The 16,290-nt window shown below is 42.3% G+C and overlaps 1 protein-coding gene across 2 annotated transcripts in view; it reads right to left on the reverse strand.

Annotated features, from left to right (window-relative positions):
* ubxn11 (UBX domain protein 11) overlaps nucleotides 1–16,290 on the reverse strand; it is a 63,715-nt gene that overhangs the window by 14,209 nt on the left and 33,216 nt on the right. For both annotated transcript variants that reach the window (XM_043717511.1, XM_043717513.1), the window contains 3 exons: nucleotides 14,733–14,810; nucleotides 11,743–11,890; nucleotides 2,540–2,643 (listed from right to left, as the gene is read on the reverse strand). In XM_043717511.1, coding sequence (XP_043573446.1) covers nucleotides 2,540–2,643; nucleotides 11,743–11,890; nucleotides 14,733–14,810 — 330 coding nt within the window. The remainder of the gene's footprint in view (nucleotides 1–2,539; nucleotides 2,644–11,742; nucleotides 11,891–14,732; nucleotides 14,811–16,290) is intronic.

Below are 16,290 nucleotides of genomic sequence, written 5' to 3' on the forward strand. Positions count from 1 at the left end.
AATCCTTCTCCCATACACCAGCTCCTCAGCCATGCATTCATCTGCTCTATCCTCCTATTCCTGCCCTCACTAGCTCGTAGCACTCGGAGTAATCCAGATATTACTACCTTTGAGGACCTCCCTTTTTAAATTTCTGCCTAACTCTCTGTAATCTCCCTTCAGAGTCTCAACCTTTTCCCTTCCAATGTCGTTGGATCCAACGTGGACAATGACCTCCTGGCCCCTCTTCCCCCGTGAGAACATTTTGCACCCATCCTTGATGCTGGCACTAGGGAAACAACACACCATTCTGCTTTTTCTCTGCTGGCCACAGAAACGTCTGTCTGTACCTCTGACTACAGAATCCCCGAACACAATTATCTCTTGGAAGCCGACATACCCCTCATTGCATTAAAGCCAATCTCAATACCAGAAACTTGGCTGTTCGTGCTATGTTCACCTGAGAATCCATCACCCTCTACATTTTCCAAAACAGCATACCTGTTTGAAATGGGTATATTCACAAAAGACTTCTGCACTACCTGCCTACCTCTCTTACCCTTCCTGGAGTTAACCCATCTATGTGACTGTATCTGAGACTTTCCCCCCTTCCTATAACTGCCATCCATCATATGCTGTTGCAAATTCCTCATCGCTTCTATCTGTTTCTCCAACCGATCCACTTGATCTGGTAAGATTCGCAACCAACAGCATTTATGGCAGATATAATCCGCAGTAACCCTTAAACTCTCTTTAAACTCCCACATCTGACAAGAAGTACATATCACTGCAAAGGCCATTTTTGCTCCTTCACAATCTATAGACCCAGAAAATAACACCGTCTTATTCCTCTACAAACACTGCCTCAGGTTAAATTAATAGCTATGGCTTATATTTTAAGTTTAATCAAGAGACTTATCTCCAAAAACATATAATCAAGAAAGAATAACTTTTTGGGACGAATGGCCTGTTTCCACACTATAGGGACTCTATGAAGTTCTATGAAAACATTACATCTGTCTTTCTCTTCATCTTTCTATGCCTCCTTTCCCACTTCATCCAGCACCCGCATGGGGCAGTGTGGTCACCTCCAAGCTTGGTGGCTCTGCAGGTTCATCTGCAACAATTCATCTTTGAGAAACAACGGTTTTGTGACTTGCTGAACCTTTGTATACTTCCAAGACCATTTGCATTCAATGCCTAATGATCAACACTAGGTGGCAGCAGATGCACGCTGTTTATTTTGATTACAATGTTGAGGCAGTGCCCAGAGACATGAACAAACTTAGGTCACTGAATAACAGTAAGAGATTCTGGTTGTTACAACCCAGTATTTAATCGAGTGTTCACTTGGTTTATGTACTGAACAAAGGAGAAATGGAAGGTGTAATGGACTAGAATCTAATTGAGAAGCTCAGGCGATGGTTTATACGCAGAAGCCGATTATAGCCACCTGGAATGACAGAATAGTCCCCAGTGTATCATCTCCTCTGAAAGACAGCAGCTCTAACAATACAGCCCTCCCTTCAGTACTGCATTAAGAGTACCAGCCTGGATTCTGTGCTCGAATCACTGCAGTGGAATTATAATCCCACACCTGTCTGCCACCAAAGCAAAAGTGATACCAAATGATTGAGCCTTGTCTAATTCTTAAAGATCAAATATTACTCAGAGTAGCACTGAGAAATCTGCAAATATTCTGGAACATTCTCTAGTGCTGGTTTACCTGGGACTGTGAGTTTACAGGGACACTATTCACTGAGCTGTGGGGAACCTTTGTTCTTTTAGGACATCTGCTGATTTTAAAAACCTACCAAGACAGAAATCACACGTCACCAGGTTACAGTCCAACAGGTTTATTTGAAATCACAAGCTTTCGGAGCGCTGATCCTTCATCAGGTGCTCCTTGGTCACTTCACCTGATGAAGGAGCAGCGCTCCAACAGCTTGTGTTTTTAAATAAACCTGTTGGATGATAACCTGGTGTCGTGTGACTTCTGACCTTGTCCACCCCAGGCCAACACCAGCACCTCCACATTGTAAAAACTTACCAGCTCGGATAAGGAAATGGCAGTGAATTCCTGTGCTTAACTGCATTAACAATTACTATTTTAATTACAATTAAAAATTAATATGGTAACATTTTCTCTATGGTATTTGCTGGGTGAGAGATGCTGAGGGGTTCCATTTGGTGGGTGAGACACTAAACTGAAGTTCTGTCTGTCAGATCAGGCGGATATTGAAAATTCCACAATTTGATGAAGAGGAGGAGACCCCTTCCTCAGGCAACTGTCATCTTTCCTCAACCCCGTCACCAAAAAGGATCAACGGCCATATTAGTCGCCACATTCCTGACCCTTTAACAGTGACTGTGCTGCTTAAAACATGAGCCATTGTGGATGCCTGGAGTTGTTTGGAAATTGAGTGACGACTCTTCACATCTGATTTCTAGACATCATTGAGTCAGCAAGTTTGACTGAACCCTCTCCCATCCAATCTGAATCAAATTTGCAGCAAAGAAAGATTCCCCTTACCCGCTAGGCTAGCCCGCACACAGTTACCTGAAGAATGTCTTTGATGTCTCCTCTGATATCAATCACCTTCCCAGCCCGGATGATAGTTTTAGGCAGTTTGTTCAGAAATTGCTCCACTGACAGCTTTGGGCCTTAAAAGCAAGCGAGAAATAATTTTTAATTGTTCCATTTAGGTTTCATCGTTGCCCACCCCACCAAGCTGTTATCAAAACCCCATTGCAGTTTTCAATGCCTTTGTTTTCATGTTTAGCATCCCCTTCAAAAATAATCAACTCCTCTTACTTAATCTAATCTCTGCACTCCAGCTAGATATCAAGTATGCCAAAATCTGGTTGATGTGGAGGAAACTAGTCACCTAAATGGACAGCTGTCTCAATGAAGTGTACGTGTGTAAAACATGGTGCCCTCACCCCCTCCGTAAATGGGAAATGATTGGTTTAAGGGCAGGACTTTTGAGATAAATGATGGTTTTCACCATTTTCATCACAATGGAGAAGGTCTTTGTCTTGGTGAAAATCTGGTCACACACACAAAACAAAGACCTGGCTCATCTATCAGTCACCACCTTCATTCCCCCCCCACCTTTCACTTCCACTACTCTCTGTCACAAGCAACTGGGATGAGCAGGGACTGGATCAGCAAACGTCAGTGATATGGGGCGGTGTGGACCTGCTACGTGCTATGTTGGAACAAACACCTGTGCCCACATTAAACGTTGTCAAATTCTTGGAATGCCTCCAACAGATGTTTACATGCTTGATACGTCATGTTAAAAAGTGCCATTCATGTGGTCTCCCTTTCCTCTCAATGTCATTTTTTAAATACAGTTATCAGTCAGGGGAAAATCGCAGAGATGGAGTTTCTTCAGCCCTGAGGCTGCTCCTGTCCCCTCCCTCTCTCCTGAGCCACATGCTTTCCCCTGGGTCCTCTGCCCTTGAGACTGTGACATCCAGCTCCCTGCCAAGAGACTCACAATAACCTCATGCCACACTTGCCTCATGAGATGTTTGTGCACCCCACCCACCCACCCAACCCCCATCCTCCGCTCCGCTGTGGACTTTTTCAGTGCATCACTGCTGTTGATGGACCTGGGAGGCACGAGGACAGGCCCATTCGAGCTCAAACATCACTAACGATCTAAATGAGAGGAAAATATGCTGGTGATGCCAGATGAAGTGAAGGTATACATGCAAGCTGAGGATGGGGCTGTGTCTGTGCAAGCTGAGGATGTGAGTCATGATTGTGAGAGTGGGGGCTGTGTATACGCAGATTGAGGGTGGAAGGTGCAGTTTACTCACCGACTCCTCATGTGAAAATTGGGCTTTAATAAGGAGGAGGAGCCTTCACAACAATGATTTCTGATCATTGATTAGTGAAAATGGTGAACAAATGGACACTGAGCAGGCCCGAGGATGTAGAAATGTTAAGTTTGCAGTGAAAGAAAGAGAGAGGGAGAGAGAGATGACGGACAGGAACCACACTGACAGAATTAGAGGAATGGTAATGTGTAATGTTTATCACTGATTGTGCAGCTGTGGTGGAATTGGAGAGAGACCAATTCCTGAAACTAACACAAACAGACATTGCTGGAGAAACTCAGCAGGGCTGGCAACATCTGTGAAGAGAAAACAGAGTTAAAGTTCTGAGTCCAGTGACCTTTCTTCAGAACTGATTCCTGAAGCTAAATGAGGGCAGGGTGCGTAAATAACACTTTGATCAATTACTATACAACTCCACGTGCACAGGCAGTCACTCGATGTTAACATATCTAACAGTCAAACCAGAGAAGATTACCACCTGTTTTGGCTGCTATAAAATTATTGTTTGTATGCCCTGTTCACTCATCACTTTGTTCTCACTGAACTGCATTGGCTGCACAGTGATATCTCCATTTAAAACCTCTTATCCCCATACTCCAATCTTTCAAGCGTTTTACCCTATTTCTGAAACCCATTCCAACCTCAAGATCTCTGCATTCCTGCTGTTCTGGCCTTGAACACATTCCTGTTGTTTATGCTCCATGAATGGCAGCTGTGACTTCAGTTGCCTGAGCCCCAAGCTCTGAAATTCTCTTCTGAAATCTCTCAGTCCATTTACTGCTGCCTCCTCTTTTAAGACACTCCTTAGAATCTACCATTTTGGCCAAACAACTGCCTCTCACACCTCCTTTAAACTTTACCCCATTTGACCTTAAACCTATGTTCCCTGCTAACTGATGTTTCTGTACTGGGAAAAGGACTCCGACCATCCATTCTATCCATGCCTCTCATAATTTTGTAAACCTCTACCAGTTCACCTCTCAGCCCCCTACGCTCAGGTGAAAACTAACCAAGTTGTCCAATCTCTCCTCATAGCTAATACCCTCCAAACCAGGCACCATTCTGGCAAATCTTTTTTTGTACCCTATCCAGAACCATCACATCCTTCTGGTAGTTGCTGTAGAGAAGTTGATGATGAACTGCCTTCTGGAACTGCTGCAGCTGATGTGCTGTACTTCGACCCCGAAAGCCATTAAGGAGAGGATTCCAGGACTTTGGCCCAGCAACACTGAAGGACATATATTTCCAAATCAGGAATGGTGACTGGCAGTACGTCAAAATCCTGGAACTCTGTCTCTAATAGCACAGTGAATGTACATCAAATGGACTGCAGCAATATTAAGGATGCAGCTCAAGTACATCAAGGAACATAGGAATGTGAGTAAGCCATTCAGTCCCTCAAACCTGTTATGCCATTTAATGAGACTTAATGGCTGATCTGTGATCTAACTCCACATACTTGCCTTTGGCCTGTATCCCTTAATATATTTGCTTAAAAAAAGATTTAAAACTACCAGCGTATTTAGCATCAACTGTTGTTTGTGGAAGAGAGTCTCTAACCTCCACCACCTTTTGTGTTTAGAAGTGCTTCCTAACCTCTCTCCTGATTGGTCTGGCAATAGATGCTGGCCCGGGCAGCAAAGCATACATCCCCTGAATTAATTTCAAAAATGGTTCTGTACAAAACAGTTAGTGGCAGCTGAAGATAATAGAAACTGGAGTTTCCAGGCAAGTGGAGAAGCCAGGATTATTTTGACTGTGAACAGCATCTTGCAAATGAACATAACAGGAATCGTAGATTTGAGAAAGGAATATCTGAACTGCAGCATCTGGATCTATCAGAATCCTAAGGCAATTTACTTCTCTGCTCTCCATCCTGCCTGCGACCTGGGAAGGGCATGGAAAGCTGACAAGTGCTGGATTTAGCTTGTCCAGTGGAGACTGAAACTGGTGAAGCCTGGTGCTGTTTGGAGGATCCACCAACTCCAAAAAGTTGTAAAGGGGAGTTTAGAACAGGGAGTGAAGCTGCCATTCCTTTCCACTACCCTTTCACTTCTCCAGCCTCAGAACTCCCAAAGGCACAGGGTTTCAGTCATAGGGAAATTCAGCACAGAAACCGACCCTTCAATCCACCCAATTCAACGCTGACCATGTTCCTAAACTAAACTAGTCCCACCTGCCTGCACTTTGCCAATATCCCTCCAAATCTTTCCTATTCATGAACTTATCCAAACATCTTTTAAATGTTATAAATGTACCTGCACCCACTTTCTTTTACGGTTCATTCCACACACGAACCATTCCGTGTAAAAACCTTGCCCTCATGTCCTTTTAAATCTTTCTCCTCTCACCTTAAAAGTATGCCCCGTGATTTGAACTCCTCCACACTTGGAAAAAGGTCCTTGCTATTTACCTTATCTGTGCCCTTTATGGTCTTATAACCCTCAATAAGGTCACCCCTCAACCATCTACGCTCCAGTGAAAAAGTCCCAGTTTTTCCAGTCTATTTTATGTGTCAAGCTCTCCATTCCCAGCAGCATCCAGGTAAATCTTTTCTGAACCCTCTCCAGGTTAGGAATAGGAATATTAGGAATATGATATTAGGAAGCTCAGCAACTCCTCAGATATTGTTACTTTTCAACAATACACTTGACATTCTTGTGCACAGATGTAGGACGAGTAAATTAGGGTAGACATTGGAGCAGCGTGACTATGCATCTTTCATTTGTTATGAAAGCTGTGTAGATAACTACCTTTGGTGGTTTTGTGGATTCCCCTGGTAAGAGTGAGAAGGTTGAATGTTACAGGACAGGAAAGGAAGAATAAATTGTGCAAGAGGATGTGGAATAACGGCATTCAATGTGTAAAAAGAATTGCATAAAAGAAAACCGTTTTCCATACCACAGCCTTAAGAGGAAACCAAGCATGTTAAAGAGGCCTACAGCAGAAAGACAGGGAATGTCAATTCAAGTCAATTTTACCAGGGATCACACTTCACTGGTAATTTTATTATAGGGTTTCAAAAAACAAAGGTACTGTGTAAACACCACGGCCCAGGTTTTAGCATTGAGAAGCTCACCCAAGACTAGGGGTAGGCCTTAGTATGTGCATACGGGGTCCTAGAGGAAGCTGACCCATTTAAATGACTGCCTGCCTCCAGTGAAATGGGAGCCCATGGTGTTTGGAAGTGGAGAATGTGGCAAATAGACCAGTTAAGAGCAGGACTGTTCTCAGTGCATTTGTTCTGAATAGCTTGGGTATCCCTTTGAAAAGCACAGCTTTGCAGTCCCAGGACAAGATGTCTGCCAGCCTAGAAACTAGCAGCCCCTTAGGTCTTTCTGGGTCATCTGGCCCAACTTCTAATTGAGTTCATAACCCCAGACCAAAATTCAGAAGTCCGGGCAGCCAATCTTGAAGGTTGAGTTTGTGGAGCCAGATTTCCCCACCTCTGAGTACTTAAACTGGGAACAAAAATTAGTTACTTCACCAACCACTGTCATCAGAAAGTAAATCTAGACAAGGACAGAGAACAACTGAAGGGAATTTTGATTTAAGAAAAAGAATGAGACATGTTCTAATCTGCAATTTCAGCAATTAATGATCGTCCTGCAGAAGTATAAGAAATGTTGATGCAATTGCTTCTGTTGGGGGGAGAGTTTTAGGAGAGGCAGGGTCTTCCAGGATGTTTACTAGCTGCTAAATAAGTTCAGCACTTAATTAAAAACATGTATCTTTACAATATTGTTAACTTGCGTAAACAAGTAGATCTTAGCTTAAGGGATGACCCAAAGGAGCTGTTCCACAAATACTTCATTGCATTTTAATCTGACATGTCACCTCTGCCAGTCCCTGTGGTTGGATGAATGAATAACATTAATCTGTCCCAAACATCATTATACTGAAAGCAAAAAATGCTGGAGATCACAGCGGGTCAGGCAGCATCCGTGGAGAGAGAGCAAACTAATGTTTCGAGTCTACTTGACTCTTCATCTGAGCTGAAGTGTAGAAAGGGTAGTATTAATGCAATAGTTAGGGGTGGGGTATGTAGGTGGAGTGCTAGTGGAGGAAGGATGTTGATAGTTTAGATGAAGTTAGCTTGTTTTCTCACCGTGGATGCTGCCTGATGTGCTGTGATCTCCAGCACTTTTTTGTTTTCAGTACAGATTCCAGCATCTGCAGTAATTTGCTCCAAACATAGAGTCATAGAGATATACAGCATAGAAACAGACCCTTCGTTCCAACTTCTCCATGCCGACTAGGTATCCTAATCTAATCTAGTCCCATTTGCAAGAACTTCGCCCATATCCCTCTGAACCCTTCCTATTCATATACCCATCCAAATGCCTTTTAAATGTTGCAATTCTACCAGCCTCCACCACTTCCTCTGGCAGCTCATTCCATACACGCACCACCTTCTGCGTGAAAAAGTTGCCCCTTAGGTCCCTTTTAAACTTTTCCCTCTCACTCTAAACCTACACCCTCTAGTTCCGGACTCCCCCACCCCAGGGAAAAGACCGTGTCAATTTTCCCTATCCTTGCTCTCATGATTTTTATAAACCTCTATAAGATCACCCCTCAGCCTCTGACGCTCCATGGAAAATAGCCTCTCCCTATAGCTCAAATCCTCCAACCCTGGCAACATCTTTGTAAATCTTTTCTGAACCCTTTCAAGTTTCACAACGTCTTCCGATAAACCAAGACCAGAATTGCACGTAATATTCCAACAGTGGCCTAACCAATGTCCTGTACAGCCACAACGTGACCTCCCAACTCCTATACTCAATACTCTGCCAATAAAGGAAAGCATACCAAACGCCTTCTTCACTATCCTATCTACTTGCGACTCCACTTTCAAGGAGCTATGAACCTGCACTCCAAGATCTCTTTGTTCAGCAACACTCCCCAGGATGTTCCCATTAAGTGTATAAGCCCTGCTATAATTTGCCTTTCCAAAATGCAGCACCTCACATTTATCTAAATTAAACTTCATTTGCCACTCCTCAGCACATTGGCCCATCTAATCAAGATCCTGTTGTACTCTAAGGCAACGTTCTTTGCAGTCCACTACACTTCCAATTTTGGTATCATCTGCAAACTTACTAACTACACCTCCTAAGTTCATATCCAAATCATTTGTATAAATAATGAAAAGCAGTGGATCCCCAGCACTGATCCTTGTGGCACACTACTGGTCACAGGCCTCAAGTCTGAAAGGCAAACCTCCATCACCACCCTCTGTCTTCTACTTTCAAGCCAGTTCTGTAGCCAAATGGCTAGTTCTCTCGGTATTCCATGAGATCTAATCTTGCTAACCAGTCTACCATGGGGAGCCTTGTCGAACACCTTACTAAGTCCATATAGATCACGCCTACCGCTCTGCCCTCATCAATCATCTTTGTTACTTCTTCAAAAAACTCAATCAAGTTTGTGAGACATGATTTCCCATGCACAAAGCCATGTTGACTATCTCTAATCAGTCCTTGACTTTCCAAATACATGTACATCCTGTCCCTCAGGATTCCCTCCAACAATGTGCCCACCACTGACATCAGGCTCACTGGTCTATAGTTCCCTGGCTTTTCCTTAGCACCTTTCTTAAAGAGTGGCACCATGTTAGCCAACCTCCAGTCTTCCAGCACCTCACCTATGACTATCGATAATACAAATATCTCAGCAAGAGGCCGAGCAATCACTTCTCTAACTTCCCACAGACTTCTCGGGTACACCTGATCAGGTCCTGGGGATTTATCCACTTTTACGTGTTTCTAGATATCCAGCACCTCCTCCTCCTCTGTAATATGGACGTTTTTCAAGATGTTACCATCCATTTCCCTACATTCTATCTCTTCCATGTCCTTCTCCACAATAAACACTGATGCAAAATACTCGTTTAGTATCTCCCCCATCTCCTGTGATTCCACACAAAAGCTGCCTTGCTGATCTTTGAGGGGCCCTATTCTCTCCCTGGTTACCATTTTGTCCTTAATGTATTTATAAAAACCCTTTAGATTCTCCTTAACCCTATTTGCCAAAGCTATCTCATGTCTCCTTTTTTGCCCTCCTGATTTCCCTCTTAAGTGTACTCCTACTGCCTTTATACTCTTTTAAGGATTCACTCGATGTCTGCTGTCTATACTTGACCAATGCTTCCTTCTTTTTCTTAACCAAAACCTCAATTTCTCTTGTCATCCAGCATTCCCTACACCTACCAGCCTTTCCTTTCACCCTAACAGAAATATACTGTCTCTGGACTCTCATTATCTAATTTCTGAAGGCTTCCCAATTTCCAACCGTCCCTTTACCTGCAAACATTTGCCCCCATTCAGCTTTTGAAAGGTCTTGCCTCATACTGTCAAAATTGGCCTTCGTCCAATTTATAACTTCAACTTTTAGATCCGGTCTATCCTTTTTTCATTACTGTTTTAAAACTAATAGAATTATAGTCGCTGGCCCCAAAGTGCTCCCCCACTGACATTTCAGTCACCTGCCCTGCCTTATTTCCCAAGAGTAGGTCAAGTTTTGCACCTTCTCTAATAGGTACATCTACATACTGAATCAGAAAACTTTCTTGTACACACTTAACAAATTCCTCTCCAACTAAATCCTCAACACTATGGCAGTCCCAGTCTATGTTTGGAAAGCTAAACATGATTATACCCCACTCAGAAGAGGAAGAAGACAAAAAAATGGCTATTACTGATAACATGGATTTGGTGTAAAATGCCTGTGACCCAGAATTTTGTTGCATACATACTTTAGGGTACTTTCTGTTCAAAATGTCCCAACCAAAAGTACGATTTTGAAAGGCTAAAAGCAGCTGGACGGAAAAACCACTTGATTTCTGTTAAAAATTGCTGAACTGTAACATTCTGTAGTGATCTTGCTTTTTCAGACAGTGCTATCACTGTCTACTGGACAGTGTAACAACACCGAAATGTTTAGAGAGGTGGGGATACCGGGAGAAATTGCCATAATCATCCAAACTTCTCCAGACCTGGGTCAGGTGGATGTTAGAGAACTGGAGAGTGCCAAATGTATATTGTAACCTTATTAGTGTGCTGCTCACATAGTAGTGATTTTATACTAACATTAGATTGTCTGCAGTAGTGCTGTTTTATAGCAGTCTTAAAGACATAATGAAATCTTATCAATGGAATTTTTTGCATCCTGGATGCTTTGTCATATGTTTCAAACAAAAGAACCATAAATTTTTAGACTCCAGGAATGGGGATCTAATAGTTAAAGCTGCTATTAAATGCAAACTGCAATCATTGAGGACATCCTTGAGAGGTTCTGGGGCATAAAATGGGCATAAAACAGGTGGAGTCACAGCCAATGTCAGGGGTTCAGTATCAGGCAATTTGCTGAAGTTAGTGAGAGCTAGTTTTCATCAGCTGGGAGAAATTCAGAAGTTTCCATTTCATCAACTTCTATTTGGGAGGGCACATGGGTCAGGAATCCTGCATTCACAGTTTTAATTGCTCTGGACGTACATAATAATATTCCTGAACAGCTCTATTAGAAAATATCTTTGTCAACTTCAACAGATAAGAAAAAAATTGCTGGCTGTAAGATAGGTGCGTTGTTTACGAAGCAGGGTTTGTGACTAACAGATGTTTACTGGCCAGGTGTATAGCTGGCAGCTAATCCATTTTGCACCCCACCAAAAGTGAAGTTTCACCCCTCAGACATTTCTGCAGGATTTTGAGAGATATGGTGAATAAATGGGTGACTCAGGAAAATCTATAAAAAGATTTAAGTTTGCTCACTATCTAACTAAAATTCTTCAGTGTTTATAATGGCAACAGACACAACAATTAAAACAGTTGACAGATACAGTGAGAAAGTTAGGCAACTCCTTGTCAACAGCCTGAGTGAGTAACCAACTTCAGTTCATCCACTCATACCCACCTGGAATTTCACTTGTCTCCTTTACAACCCCACAATTTTGCTGTTTGGAGACTCCAGGGGTATAGCACCCACCTATCGTTTGTCCCATGCCGGGGAATTCTGCATGTAACTGTCTGTCCCGGAAGATCAAATCTCTCCTGTCGGTCACCTATTCAGAGAGCAAACCACAAAGATCATTGTGGGTTAGATATGACTCTGCTCTATATAGAATGCCTCCAAGGGACTTTGAGGAACAAATGCATTTGTTAAAAAAATTAATCCCCACAGACAGACGACTGGCCCGATAACCACAATTCCCTAACCCACCTTTGACTTGTTGACTCATCCTAGACTCCTTGCAGTTGTAAGGTAGGTGACCATAAGACAAATAAATCTAGGCATTTTCAACTCATGTGACTAACTAACATAATCAATTTGATAATATGACTCTTGTCATTCAACAAAGTTTATTGCATCCTCACAGGAATGGATAAGGAACATTCTGATTCCGGGGTTGCGGTCAATGAGTTGTGTGAAGGATTAGTTCTGTGAGTACTGTTCCCCATCCCGGTAGCTCATAAACAATGGTCATTCTTCATGTGTGAGCCAAGGCAGTATACAGTGGTATATCATTCAGTACTGGAAGGCATCTTAGTTGATCCTGCTACTCATCTCTCATCCAGATATCTATACCAGGCAGGAGGAGTTGGGTGGGGGTCACTTAACAGTGAACAACACTGAGAATCCTGGCTGATGTTTTTCCTGTCTAGTCAGGGTGCTGAGAACAATGTTAGCTCCAAATGAAATCTCAGTGAGATCATATTGTGGATCCAATCTAGGATCTTCTGATATAGCAAATACCCATTAAACATGGGACTCACAAGACACATCTTGCTGGAACAGAATATATCAACTAACAATGACCAGTTCATGGCAAAAGGACATCTTGCAACTTATTACAATACTTGCATCAATACTCATTTGCACAATTTAATGTATAATGGGAAATAGATTTTCTGCTTCATTTTAAAGGTGTCATTGATTTCCTCTGTGCCACATGAATTGTGAAAGGGTATATGTGATAATATAGCACATCGTGTACAGAACCACCTGAAACTATTAAAGAGTCAAATTTTTGCAAAGTTTCCACCCATTTCTGACAGCAATTCACTGAAAGCTCCATTCTACAGTCTAACACAGCAATCATTAATGTATACAACTTTGTTGGAAACTCATTCTGGGCTAGAGCTTTTGAATGACCAGAAGGTCCACATTAATTTTCTATTTGTCTCAGTAAGCAAACCCCACTTGACCAAGATCAGGTAATTGGCAAGCTTTCTGTTGGTAAGGACATGGATGAAATCTTTGGGGTTTAGTGTTATTTGGGGTTGTACTTCTGTATCAGAGTTTGTGGTTTTGAGTTTCACTCCAGAGAGACTTGAACTTAAATTTCAGGTTGCCACTTCTAATGCAGTCTTGAAGGGATACTGCAATGTGTGATGTCCTGTCTTTCTGACAAGATGTTAAACTAAGGGCTCATCTGTCCTTCAGCTGGACATAACATAGAACATAGAACATTACAGCGCAGTACAGGCCCTTCGGCCCTCGATGTTGCGCCGACCTGTCATACCAATCTGAAGCCCATCTAACCTACACTATTCCATGTACGTCCAGATCATAACAGATCCCATGGCCACTATTTTGAGGTAGAGAAGGAATGCTCTCCAGGGTGCTCTGACCAATATTTTCCCCTGACCCCTAGGTGTTCTGACCAATATTTTCCCCTGACCCCTGGGTGCTCTGATCAATATTTTCCCCCCTTCTCCTGACTAATGCTCTCCTGAGTGCTCTGACCAATATTTTCCTCTGAACCAATATTTGCCCCCCTTCCCCAGACCAATGCTCTCCTGGGTACTCTGACTAATATTTTCCCCTGACCCCTAGATGCTCTGACCAATATTTTCCCCGACCAATATTTTTCCCCCTTCCTGCATGAGCAAACCAGATTTCCTGGTCATTTCTATTATTGTTTGAGAATATTGTTGGTTGAAATGGGTTTTTCAATATAACAGACAATTTTAACAAACATAATTACAGAACTATTATGAAGAGGAGGCCCTTTTGCCTGATAGGCCTGCACCGGCTCTATTAGCTAGCGCATACTCCTGCCTTTTCTCCATGTCCCTGCATTATTGTCCAAAAATCATGCAATGCTCTCTCGAATGCCTCAATTGAATCTGCCACCTCCATATTTCCAGGCAGTGCAATCTATATCCTAACAAAGTTTCTTTTCTGACATTACTTTAAATCTATTCTTGTTCTCTCTTGTTCTTGTTTCTTTCACAGATGGGAACAGCTTCACCCTATCCAATCTATCCAGCCTGCTTATGATTTTGAAAATGTCAATCAGATTTCTTCTCAGCCTTCTTCTCTCCAGGGAGAACAGTCCAAATTTCTTCAATCTATTTTCATAACCGGTACCATTCCAGTAAATTGCTTCTGCACTCGCTCCAATGCATTTACAGTTTACCTATAATGTGATCTCCACACTTGTACACAATACTCCATCTGAAGTCTAACAAGTTTCTTGTACAAGTTCAACACCACCTCCTTGCTCTTGTACCCTATGTTCCTATTAATAAAGTCAAAAACACTGCATGCTTTATTTACTGCTCTCTCCACCTCTCCTGCCATCTTTCAAAGTACTTCTGTAACTCTAAAGCAATCTGGGATGTCTGAGACACTGAAAGGCTCTATATATATATATATATATATATATATATATGCAAGTTCCAAATTCACAACATGACAATCTCACAGCCTTTCTTAAAGGAGTTAAATAAATCAACTGCATATTATACTCATGGCACTACTTGATCAAGACACTTGTCATCAAATAATGACTAGACGACTAGCCTGAGCAATTGAACTGCTAATCGAATTACAATTATGTCAATATCTCCCAGTAAATGTTTCATTACTAATACTTTGTTATTTATTCACTCACTCACCTTAATTGGAACTCCTTCTGGGTACCTGTTCTGCAGCTCTGATGGGAAATATCCATCCATGATATCTTGCATGCAATACTAAGATTAAAACATTGGAGAAGAAAAGCCTCACATTAAGTCACTATTTCTGATCACATTTCACAATAATGTCTGACATAAAATTGGATAACACAGTCAACATAAACAAGAATCAATATGGCCATTGAGGTTCCTGCATAATAAAATTTTGTATAGGGCACAGAAAGAGGCCACTCACACATGGTACCTCTGCTTCCACTTTGGAGGGACTATTCAATTAGTCTCACATCCTGACAACTTCCTCACATCCCTGCAAATGTTTGCTTTTCATGAAAAAGAAATACTTATCAATTCCCTTCAACAGTTACAATTGCATCTGCTTACGTCACCTTCTAAGTAGTGCTTTTCGGGTCGTAACAACACACAGAATATTCCTGTCAGTTCCATTTAAATATGAAAAAGACTCATATTTATATATAATCTTTCATAACCTGAATTTGAGCAGGTGCTGGTGAGTTGCCCTCATGAACCACTGCAATCTACTGGGTGTATATACACCAACAAAGCTCCTTGGAAGGATGTTCCAGGATTTTGTTCCACTGTGACTGAAGGCACAGTGACGATATGTTTCCAAATCAGGATGGTGCGTGGGCTTGCAGGGGAACTTACAGGTGGGGGTGTTTTCCATGTATCTGCTGCTTTTGTCCTTCTAGATAGTAGTGGTCATGCATCTTGAAGGTGCTGTTTATGAAGCCTTGGTGAATTTCTGCAGTGCATGTTGTAAATGATACACACTGTTATAACTGCTCGGCGGTGAAGGGGCTGAATGTTTGAGGATATGAAGTAAATCCAGCAGGTTGCTTTGTCCTGAATAATGCTAAGTTTGTTGGAGTTGCTGTCTGTCAGGCAAGTTGGAGGTATTGCATCATACTTGTGCCTTGTAGATTGTGCACTAATTTGGAGAGCCATGATGTGAGTTACACCCTGCAAGATTTCTACCCTCTGACTCTTCTAGCCACAGTATTAATAGGGCACATCCAATATAGTTTCAAGTTAATGTTACTTGGTACTGGCCAGCCCACATCTGGATATTGTTCAGTTTTAGCTGCATTTTGCATAGACTGTTTCAGTATATGAGGAGTTGCAAATGTTGCTGAACATTATGTAATCATCAGAAAACATCCCTACTTCTGACCTTATAATGGAGGGAGGGTCATTGAAGCAGTCAAAGATGGTTGGGCATAGGACAATACTCTGATATGTCCTGCGGCTGAGATGACTGACATCTGATTACCATAACCATTTTCCTTCCTGCCAGGTACAACTCCAATTAGCAGATAATTTCCCCGTGATTGCCATTGACTCTAGTTTTTCTCGGGCCCCTTGATTCCAAACTCAGTCAAAGACCTCGATGTCAAGGGCTGTCACTCTTGCCTCACCTCTGGAATTCAGCGATTTTGTTCAATCTTGAACTCAGGCTGTAATGAGGTCAGAAGCTGAGTGGCCCCAGCAGAACCCAAACTGGTTATTATTGAGCAGA

Source organism: Chiloscyllium plagiosum, chromosome 27 (genome assembly GCF_004010195.1).
Source record: "Chiloscyllium plagiosum isolate BGI_BamShark_2017 chromosome 27, ASM401019v2, whole genome shotgun sequence".
NCBI classification, from domain to species: Eukaryota; Metazoa; Chordata; class Chondrichthyes; order Orectolobiformes; family Hemiscylliidae; genus Chiloscyllium; species Chiloscyllium plagiosum.